The 12274-nt window shown below is 37.3% G+C and overlaps 1 protein-coding gene across 2 annotated transcripts in view; it reads right to left on the bottom strand.

The window, feature by feature from the left end:
• gdpd5b (glycerophosphodiester phosphodiesterase domain containing 5b) overlaps nucleotides 1–12274 on the bottom strand; it is a 48690-nt gene that overhangs the window by 23061 nt on the left and 13355 nt on the right. For both annotated transcript variants that reach the window (XR_014208647.1, XM_082179720.1), the window contains exon 2: nucleotides 8163–8337. Coding sequence is in view for 1 of the 2 variants with exons in the window: in XM_082179720.1 (XP_082035846.1) it covers nucleotides 8163–8279 (117 nt within the window). In the remaining variant the exon portion in view is untranslated. The remainder of the gene's footprint in view (nucleotides 1–8162; nucleotides 8338–12274) is intronic.

Raw genomic sequence — 12274 nt, 5'->3', positions numbered from 1 at the left:
ACACAATCTTAAGATGAAGATAGTTCAGCATATGAATTGATAAACTCAGCTGTGTTTTTGGCACTGTCGTGGTTGTAGCAGATTGCCATGACATCATCAGGGTCGATAAGCAAACACCAGGAGACAACTCGACAGAAGGGATTCAGAGCAAACTGTGTTTCCTCTAAACGAGAATATCATCTTATCATTAAGCCTCAAAGTTTGATTCTGTCCCGCTGATCTGAGATGGCAGCGCCACTTCACTACTTAGTACCAAAGTAAACTCACTTTTTTTTCCACTATTTCCTGAGGGGAGTGTTGAATTTGTATTGTGCAAGTCCACTGTCTGGACTTTAAATGTCTTATTGTTACAAATCACAGAGTTATGTCAGGCACAGACATGGGAGTCAGTTGGGTTTGGAATGTGCTGGGGACAGAGACGCATTCGGAAGTGCATTTTCAGAAGTGCTGGGTACAAAGGCATTCATTTTTTTTCTCTCTTTCGCGCAGGTCATGTTTTGAAAGACAATGTCCTGTAGCTTACTAATGTAAATAAATAAAAATGTATACAAAAATGTGATGTTCGACTCGTTTTATGAAGAAGAAAAGACAAAAAGCATTAGACTATGACCCACTATTCTGTTTCATACTGTAAGTACCATGTTGACAATATGACATGACGTGGTTTAATGTACCTAAACAATGATTACCAAAATAAATAAATAAATCACCAAATTTCTCTCACATTGCTCCTCATAACCACTGAAAACTGTCAAAAATCTAACCCAAAGTCCAATTATTATGGACGTTAAGTTAAAAGTGGTGGGTACAAAATGACTCATGACGAAATCGCCTATGGGCACAGAAACACTTCTATGAACAAATCTAAAGGTAAAATCAAAGTAACAATTCCCTTCAAAACGATCCCAGCAAAGCTTTGCATGGCACATTAGTTTTAATGCTGTAAAGTAAACGACTTGGACTATCGCTAATTGGTTAAGGTGGGGTGAAATGGCATGGTTACAGTGGTTGCCTTTAATTATCTTCATTAAGTTAAACAGGCTTATCTGATGCTGAAATATGGGCATAATAACAATATCTCAAACTAAGATCTGCCAAGCACTGGCTGCAATTATGAAAATTAGCTTCTTTAGCATTTCCTGAGCAAAGAAACGAGCAGAACCACTGCCCAAAAACATGACAGATAGAGGCATACAAACAGCAAAAAACAGCTTTTCCTTGGAGTGCTTTAACTTTGATGCCCCATAATCATAGTATTTATTCATACAGCATTTACCGCACACATCTGCCAACTGTAGACTGACTGCTAAATATCTATTCCACATAGGCAAAGGGCAAAGAACACGGGGAGGCCAGCTGCCCGATGGGAGAGAGTAAAGGAGAGGCAGTGGGTGGAAATGAGCGGAGAGAGAAAAAGTAGCAGAACAACGTCATTTCATAACAGTCCCTCAGCTGTAAGTCTCATCGGTGAGTGAGGTGCAAAATCAAGTCCCTTTTTTACAGACTGACCCATTCCGGAACAGATGTCACACAATCCATTAACAGAACCGTTCAAAAAACAAAATATGCGATCTATTCATAGAGTGGTTATTTTACTGGTGTACAGAAGCACCTTTCAAATACGGGTCTCAAAATCAGACTAGACAACTGAAAAGAAATGTCATTGGAGGTAAAATTGAGGTCAGATGGAATTAAAAGTGTCAGTATACAAAGACTATGCAAAATGACTTTACTAAACCACATGGATTCAATATAGCACTACTAGGTTAGTTGGATCATTTCTACTGAATAGTCCAGCAGTAATAGTGGGAAAGGTGCTATGTAAATTCTCACTATAGTGTTGGCATTTACATAAGGGTATTTTTGGTCCCGAAAGTAGTTTCACTAAAGCTCGACAGTGTCTGCCTGAAGGTTACAGTCAGACATGCTAGATGTCTAAATGTAAATGCAGTGATCCGGACAAATTTCCACTTGAAATTACACTCTGCTTATTTCTATTCAACGAGTTTCCATTGATGTTAATTGTTATGTAAAAATCACTGTGGGTCAATAATGTGTAATGTTGTGGCGGCTGCCACAAAGAGTGCTTTCATAAGCTGCCTTTTCAAATGTGCAAAAGGAACAAAACGGATAATGTACTTTAAACATGGAAAAACATCTTCATCAGAGAACTAAAGGTCAGATGTAGCTACATAAATCTCGATTTAAAAGCAATGAATAGCCAAGATCTTTGTTTATCCATACTTCAAATCCACAGTTAACCCAAACATTTTAATTCTGTCATCAATTAGTCATCAACCCATTGAAAAGCTCCCGAGGAACATAAGCAGATTGAAGATGTCATTGGGGAAAATGTTAAAATGTTGTCCATACAATGATAGTCAATGGAATCCAAAACAACAGAATTTAGAACTATCCCTTTTAATATCTTTCTCTCTTCTCCAATGAAAAATATAACCGTAACCTAATAATCTCCATGTTGATGGACCGGAAAGATTAAATCTGACAAGAGCATGCATTGTAGGTCACCTTGTAGGAAATGCTGGCACTAGGATACACACATAGATCAATTCATCAAAGCCATTTAAAAATGCTGCTCTCTTCTGTAAACGTGAGCCCTGAATGACAGCAACAGCACTGGCAGAAGAGTGGAGAGAATCTGAAAGCAAAGTCTTCCTACATGTGAATCCAAGAACATTGCAGTGAAACGGATTACTACGTGCAAAACAGCGTCTGGGGAACAGAAAGCAATCACAAATATAATCTGTATTCCTGAGGGATGGCAAGAGTTTAAGAGCCTCAGTTTGTTGCTGATGCGGTCTGAAGATGCATGTACAGGTCTGTGGGTTTCTTCCAATCCACTGGAAATGACAGTCTTCACCCTGAGGGAAAACATAGATTTTTGGTGGCAGTTCTGAACCTGCTGTAGGCTGGAGTCACGGTCTGTCACTGTGTATCATGCCTATGGTGACACCCTGCCCTCAGTACTGAATGGAAAAGGAGAATGTTTATACTAACGTGTTTTCACCAGACCAAAAGGTATTTGAACTCCATTTAAAAAGATGTTGAAAGGGATATATCACCCCACCTCCCCCTAAATATAGTTAAATATGGTTAGCACAAAGCCAAATTTGTTATGAAAGACACTGACAAATACATTCTATAACCAAAGAGACATTTCAGTTGTTGAGTGCTGTATGAATGAAAGCAAAGTAAACAACTAGCTGTCTGTCGTGTCATTGACACATGTATACCACACATTGCGAGTTAATCTTTACTGTCAATCACTAATGTTAGAGCTGTCAACCTCTCTCAGATTAAAAATGATAGAAAAGAGGGGAACTGTGTGGAGTGGGTAGATCCTGAGAGGTTTTGGCAGCAAATCTGAGAGGATGAAAGCAGGCTGGCGTAATGATGCTGAAAATTCAGCTTTGGTATCAGGAATAAATTACATTTTAAAATATATTAAAACAGAAAACAGTTATTTTACATTGGAATAATATTTCACAATTACTTCTTTTTTTTTTTACTGTATCTTTGATCATATAAATCCAGCCTTGGTGAGCATAAGAGACCTGTTTAAAAAAATACTGTACAAATCCTACACTTTTGAATGGTAGTGTATGTAACTGATCACAGTTGATTCACTACATGTCAGTCGCTGCTGTTATTGTGTGTATATTGGCTTGTACAGACCATGCAGGGGCCCATGGGAGAAAAGGACACTTCTATTCATGTGTCCTTTGTGTTGGGATGCGTAAATGGAAAAACTCTCAATTATTACTGAGGAGGGATCTCTTTTCAGTGGAGCACAGCTTACAGCTTAAACAGGAGACAATCACACATTTCTCTGTCACACTCAGACTACCCAGAACAAATACAGGCTTCATATGGAATAATTCAACAGAACATATTATACGTATTAGATCCCTGTATGCCATGCTGTTTCTGGGGTTAAATCACAAAGCTTTTGTATTGAGTTTGAAATGCCACATAGAATCTCACCGCTCCAGTGATTCCACAGATTTGAGTCTGGAATCATGAAATATGGATGCGCTTTGTATAATCCCAGACCTCACACCCCAGAGTTTAGTGTGTCATATGAGGATGAGAGCTGGGCTCTGAAGCGATCAACTGTGGCAAGATGGGACAAAGGTCAAATTGTTTTGTATGAGTAAAATATCATATCCTGTTTCATTTAAAAGTGACAGGAAACGACATTAGCTGCATTCATTGAGAACTGACACCATTCTATCTGTCTCTCTCACTTACAGACAGCTGAACTGGCTGTTTCTGTGGACAGGGTCAGGCCTCCCGCAATGGACAGTCAAGACTGAGCCGAAACTGCTGACAGCACAGTACAAGCATCTGAGAGCCAGAGAACAACAGGAAACCAGGGCAATGGCTTAGTCTCCTTTTGTGGAATTAAAATGGAAATGTATATCTGCTCCCTTTTCGCTCATTTTATTGTATTAGGCATTGATCCAACCGCACACTGATAGGAGATATGCGATGCACATCTTCATCTGGTTCTCACATTATGTTCTGAATCCAAAAAAAGCAAGCTCATGCCCCTACCATGAAGGTGGTAAGGCAATGTTTTTGGATGAAAATAGTATTACACTTTGATATACCACAAATATATTAACAAAGTACATTTCCCAAAACAAAAAAAGCAAATATAAACGAAAACTTTATTTCATTATATAATAATATATAAAATTATTTATATGCATTATTTGATGAATCAGTCATGTCTATAATATAAGGACCAATAACAAATTATACATTATGTCTACTGTAATTTTACAGTATATGTATACATTAGTGTGCTGTTTTACAGTAAATTTTTTACAATGATTATCAAACTTACTCTCAGACAGATTCCTTAGACAAATTTAGACTCCCTGGTGCCAAGTGATGCTCCTCCTTTCACTATTAACATGCATCTGTACTGATAAGATTCCAACTTTATCTTGGTTTCTCTGACAACCATCTCTCCTGCTTCTCTCAGCAACATGACCACGGTCAAAAATCTGTGTCACTGATTTTCAACACAAAGTCTTCTCCTTTTGCTCCCGTCTCATCTTACAGCCCGATTCTCTGACAAGCAATTGTGTCCCAACTCTCTTCTCCCACAGGGACCTTTACGGAGTACACAACTGAAAACAATAATGCTCAAAGGAAAAACTCTCTCTGAAGGAAAGCAAACATTTAATAAATGCACCTCCAGGGAGTTTTGGATATTTTATTTGCTTGCTTAAAAAAAACATGCATGAAAAGGAAGGGTTATAGTTTTTCCACTAACACATGTGTGTTTTTGAGCTACTGAAAGTCCTTAGAGAGATCATGGAAAAGGAAAAAAAACTAGAGGATGTTTATTAGCGTAACACTTTCTGTGGCAAATCAAAGGGTATGTACAACATGAAAGGCCACATGTTCCCTTGACGCTGTCCCTATTCCACTAACGTAAAATTTATACAGACCTGCAATGTTTTGATTAAAGTCTTCTTTTACTAAAGCACCCTCGTGGACTCTTGGCCTCGCTCACTGCATTAGACAACGAGGATAATACCATTTGTTGGCAGTCTGGAGGCAGCTCTTTCAACACACATATATAACATCACAATTCCCCTGATGCTCAGCACATGTCCTTTAATTAACTTCATGGAAGCGGCATCCTAGACAAAAAGTGCTTTGACGCATAAGAGACCGATCGTTACTTACATATACTTGACTCTATTGAAGCAGACGTAAGCAAACCCCAGTCAAAAGACCCTCAAATAAAAAGAGTATGATTAATGTGGTTCCTAAGTAAATGATTTTATCCTCTATGACTAATATTTGCTTGCTGAAGTAAATCAATTTCTAGAACATAATCTAATACATTAAAATCTGTCATTAAAACACATTCAAATCAAGTCTTATGAAATCTAATGGCAGGCTCCATTTGTTTTTTTCTCTTTTTTTAGTTCTCATTAGTCTGGTTATTTCACATGTATACTATTACAGTACAAATGTTGGTTCACTACACTTAGAAAGCTTTTTAAACGACTGACCTCTAAGTGACCTAGAGTTCCTTAATAAGCTTGTGTTCTCATATTGACACTACATCACCTATGTCTATGCACAAAACAAAGATAGACACAGATAAAGAACACAAGGGAACACAGAGTTTGCAATCAGCCAATGAATTTCTGACCTGACTGCACAGTGACCCTTGACTAATCTGAACTTTGAACTTCTCAAAAAGGTTTTCTTGGAAACTATGACTCATCATGTGACCTTATTAATTTCCAATCCCAGTTAACCTATTACACTTTCCAAACAATCTGTATATGTTTAGGTTGTTACTTAAACGTTATGAACCTAAGCTGTTTTCTGTGGGACGCAAGATAAAGTTTCGAGGAGTTTGCAGTCAAAGAAACAACAACAAACAACATAATTCTATGTTTTTTGAATGCAAGACTTTTATTTTGAAAGACGTGTGAACGCTGTTGACTCTTCTGTCAGACGCAGTTTAAAGGGATAGTTCACTTTGAAATAAATTTTTGGTATGTTTTAGCTTACCTCAAGGGCATCCAAGATGTAGGTGTCTTTTTTTCCGCAGTAGTTTCAATTTTGATATTTTTAGGTCAAACCGTTCTTGTCTGTCAGTCATATAATGCAGGTCTATGGTCATTATCTCAAAACACAAGCACAGAGTCCAAATTAAAACAATTCCCCGTCGTCCAAATTAAACAATTCCCCATCGTAAGTACACATTGATGGCCTAAGACACGAAACGAGCGGTTTGTGTGAGAAAACGAACAGTATTTATATCGTTTTTACCGCTTATACGCAGCCATGTCGAAGTGTTCTGATCTGACGTGTGCGCAGACTGGTGCATAGATATATACACTAGATGTCGCCTTAAAGACATTCGTTCCAATGAACTGCCGTAGACAAGGCGACATCTAGTGTGTATATATCTATGCACCAGTCTGCGTACACGTCAGATCAGATCACTCGGACATGTCTGCGTATAAGAGGTAAAAACGATATAAATACTGTTCGTTTTCTCACACAAACCGCTCGTTTCGTGTCTTAGGCCATCAATGTGTACTTACGATGGGGAATTGTTTAATTTGGACGACGGGGAATTGTTTTAATTTGGACTCTGTGCTTGTGTTTTGAGATAATGACCATAGACCTGCATTATATGACTGACAGACAAGAACGGTTTGACCTAAAAATATCAAAATTGAAACTACTGCGGAAAAAAAGACACCTACATCTTGGATGCCCTTGAGGTAAGCTAAAACATACCAAAAATTAATTTCAAAGTGAACTATCCCTTTAAGTAAAGAGCGCCTGAGAAAAACATATTGCCTGATTTAGATTCTTCAGTCAGATGAGATGTCAGGTTATATGTCAGTATTATTATTTTAACGTTATTTTCATAGCTTGTTACAAAATATAAAGCATCTCACCTCAGAAAAACGAACTTTCCTGTCCTGTTAGCCGTTATACTGTACTCATAGCACGTGCAAATGCGGAGGCATGTGATGTATATCACTTCATAAAGTGCAAAAATAAATTACGAGCATGCAACGGGTTTTTTTTACGCACATTTATAATAATTATATAGGCTAATTAAATAGGAATTAGGTCAAATTCCACAAAAAAACGAAAAAAAAAAGGTAGCGGCTAAATGACCATGGGAAATGTGGGTCCTATGGCCAAGTCAGTTGACTTCCACTGTTCCACTGGACACCACACAACAACAAACATGTCACGATCAGTGTAGTCTGATTCGCGAATGAACCACTGATGTGATTCAGAATATTTTGGGTTGGTTCTTTTAAAATGAATTGGTTAAACAGACTCTTTATTTGTTTTGAGTCTTTAAGTAGTAACAGAATGAAATGACTAAGAATCAGAAAAAACAACGTTAGCTTCTTTGAAATGATGTCGCTTGTTGGGGCAATGTGAACTGGATTTAATCACTGTTGAAATCTGATCCAAAAAACTTCACCACAGCAAAACTGTTAGCAAAAACACTCAGGTAAAAGGTGTGTGCGATGAATTAAAATGAGACATCTTTCATTTTAGCTGTGGGATTTGAGCTTTAATAAAGTCTTCAAGTCACAGCCAGATGGCTTAGAGACAGGGTAACTCACCTTGGTGGTGTCATCATGTGACCGCTGGTAGCGTTTCCACCGGCAGCCGTATATTCCGGTAAGACATGACAAACACAGCTGTCTCTCATAGACCTGTAAGGGTTGGTGCTTCACCATGCTCCGTCAATCCAGACTCCAACCCACCTCACTATCATCCCACTGACCGCCAATGACCCTGCAGAAAGACACACACAGAGCACTGCATAAAACAAACAGTAGATTAGCATTAGAACCATGTGACACTTCAAATGGCTGACACATCCATAAATCATAAGAGGGGAGGAGTGGAGAACTGAGAGTGTTTTTCCAATTCCAACATTGTCACTGATCAATGCCATTCCAGGTCATCTAAATACTGTAGGTGCATAATTCTTAAAACTGACCATTACAGCTCAGTTTGTGCTTGTTAAAGATGTTGAAATTTACAGTTCAAAAGTTTGAAGTCAGTAAGATTTTTTTTATTAATACTTTTAACTCAGTTACAAAAGATTCGGTTTCAAATAAATGCTGCTTTTGAACTTTATATTCATCAAAGAATCCCGAACCCAACTTTTTAACGTAAATGATAATAACATTAATATGAAATGTTTCTTGAGCACCAAATAAACAATTAGAATGATTTCTGAAGATTCATGTGACACTGGAATAATGGCTGCTGGAAATTCAGCTTTGCATCACATGGAATAAACAACATTTAATAATATAAATAAGTAGGCTGTCATTTTAAATGGGAATAATATTTCACAATATTTCAATTTTTACTGTATTTTTGATCAAATAAATGCAGCCTTGGTAAGCATAAGAGACTGCTTTCAGACTACTTTCTGTCTGTGTGGATCAATCTTTTGTGGACCCTCAACTGCTCTCGTGTTCATGTGGGTCAGGCACCAGATCGGCGCTGTGCCCATAGTAATCATCACTGTATTCCCAAGAGAATAAATTCACATTCTTTCAGCTTCAGCCCAGAGATTTTCCACTGCTTATCAGTCTCTATGAGGGACTAAGCCTCTGGAACCCTTATCAGGGAAGGCAGTGAAGCACTGGCATCAGCCAAAACACTGTCATATGACATCTTTTTCATTTACACAAATCCAAGCACTGCGGAAAAGCTGACAGAGAAGTGCTTTCAATGTTGTTCATTTTTAGATTTCCGCTACAAATCTGCTTAAACGTTTTACGTTTAAGAATCTATGTTTACAGTACCCATCAAAAGCTTGGGGTCAGTACGATTTTTAATGTTTTTGAACGAAATTAATGATTTTATTCAGCAAAAATGTATAAAGTAGACAGTACAGACTTTTAAACGGTTCAAAATGTTCTCTTTCAAACCAAGTCTGTCCCTTTTGAAGTTTTTTCTGAGAAGAATTCTGAGCGCAACTGTTTTCAACATTGATAATGTTTCCTATGCCCACAATCATCATATTGGAATGATTTCTGAAGGATCATGTGACACTGAAGACTGGAGTAATGATGCTGAAAATTCAGCTTTGCATCACAGGAATAAACTACATTTTAAAATTGATTAAAAAATAAAACAGTTATTTTAAATTGTTAAATTATTTCACAATATTACTGTTTTTTCTGTATTCTTGAGCAGAGCAGAGATTTAAAAATCTTACCAACCGCCACCATATTTATAAGCATGACTATCAGAACTCTGAGCACCTCCTCTTCTTATCTGCTAAATGATTCATTGCAGAGTTCACCCAAACAGTAATCAGGGACATCAGGCAGAGAATAGAGACCACCAGCAGCCTTTCATGTGCACTGTATTGGTGGGAGGTGTATCCGGTAATTAGAGGACCCAACAGAGCAATGGGAGTTAGTTGCGTCACCAAGATCTCATGTGAATGTGCATGAACCCTCAATCCAAATGCACATGGAAACATGATAGCAAAGACATTTTAGGTTAACTGAACATTACAGGAAACATCAGAGGTCACGTCACCTCATTTTGACATCATGAACCTGCATAGTGCTAAATTATATTAAAAAGCTCCGCTTGTACAAGGCAGACTGAAATATGCTTTTTCAAGGGTGTGTTATATAACAAAAATAATTTCTTACTTAACAAAAATGAGTTTCAAATGCTTCTCTCGTGTTCATTACTGTAAATTAGCTGTCAGTGTTAGTTCATTAAAAAGAAAGCAATTAGTCTTGCACTCCCATGCAGAGAAGAGAAACCATTTTGGAGAACTGTTGAATAATTAAGCATCTCCTGTATTTACTGCTGGGTGTGTGAAAAATTTAGAAGGGGAACGGTAATCTAACAGGTGGGATAATTATAGGGTTAATTCGATCTGGTAATGCCAGACATGGCTGAAGGCTTTTTACAAGACAAGGCTTTTTACATCAACATTTAACATGTTTCATATTTTTGTGCCAGGATACATCTAGAATGAACCATTTAATAAACTAAATCATCATGTATTTATTTGTTAATATCACCCAGAAATTAGATGGCTCAATAAATAAGCATGGAGGTTAAAATAATTAGGATTAGTCACTGTTGTCAGGAACTGGAGATGAAATGCAGCCGTCAGCAGTTCCGTGTCTCAACAGATCCCTCAGAGAGATAGAAAACATGCTATTACACAAGACCACGGTGAAGCAGCGCAAAACTCTGCTGTCTCTTTAAATATATCAACTTTCTGCCTGGTCACCAGTTCACTTAATTATCAGGTGGAAGGGAGAAGGTAAGCACTTGAGAAGAACTAATGATTCACTTTTAGACATTGTCAGTGGAATTGTGTATTTCCTCTATGATGTCTATCGTATTTCCCGGAAGTCGTACAAGGTAAAAATTGCATTGTTGAGAGGGAAAAAAAAACAGATAAGTCACATTCTATGCTTTGGAATAGAAGACACAGTACGTTTAAGATGATAAAAATAAAATAAAATAAAAACACACAAAAAACACCTGACCCTGATTCTGGAAATACGGTATCTATATGCTATGATGTCACCCCAGCAGCACTAATGATGTCAGCATAAAATGTCTGAGTAAGGGACAAAGTCACACACTCAGCTTTCTCGTAATCCTCATATATATATATATATATATATATATATATATATATATATATATATATATATATATATATATTAATAATTATATTATATATATTATAATTATATAATAATAATTATGTGTGTATATATGTGGAAAAATATTGTCAATATTTATTCATATCTATATTGTGGCAAAAATAAAAACTTAATAAACACTGATGTTTAGATTTGCTCTCTGACTGATATTATCAAGACTGTCATTCTTGTATTTTTTATAAAATTTCCTCTGCATCCGCCAGCTAAATAATTTTAGCATAATGACATGATGAAATCAACAGAATTCACACCAGCAAATGTTTACTTGTGCAATACATAAACATACACCCAAATAAGGCAAGAGTGAAACTATGTGAAACTTTTACATCGGGCAATCGTTGTTGTTCAACACTGAAAGCTCTAGTTGACTCTGGCGCCATACTTTTAGGGTTCTGACATGGGTGAGAGAGTTTAGGAACAATATTCTCCTTTTTTGCTGCTTCATTTCCTATAGCCAGAAAACAGCCTCCATTAAGGGAAACGGTTCAGCAGTTTGAATCTCAGATTAGAGTTAGAAGGGAAAGGTTGAGTTAGAAGGAACCTCCCACGGCAAAAAGAGCCAGTATCATTGACAGTCTCAAGAGCCTTAAGGTGCAGTCACATTAGTGAAATTTTGGCAAAAGTTTGTGGGCAAAAAAGGTCCATTGTTTATTGTCAATAGTTTAGTGATGCATGAAGCACAGCTCACAGAAAAGTCACTTTCAAGCAGATTTTTGTTGGTCTGTGTGGCAAATCCATGACCATGAACCCGTTGGAAAGTCTGCATGGACCTTTTTCACCCTGATTCAAATTTCCCAATCATATTAAAATGCCTGGATTTTGCCTGGGAAAGTCGCCGAACAACGGTCAATTTGACTGCACCTTTAGGCAGAAATGTCCGCTGTGAGTCAATCTACTATTAATATCTTAAACAGGTTTACTATATACTTACAGTACTGGTCACACTGAGAAAAAGATAAGCAGGTTAAAATGGTTTACAGCCTAGTGACAAACTAATCAAGCCA

This window comes from Leuciscus leuciscus (assembly GCF_965113295.1).
Source record: "Leuciscus leuciscus genome assembly, chromosome: 9".
NCBI classification, from domain to species: Eukaryota; Metazoa; Chordata; class Actinopteri; order Cypriniformes; family Leuciscidae; genus Leuciscus; species Leuciscus leuciscus.
This window is presented reverse-complemented; position numbering and strand designations above follow the sequence as displayed.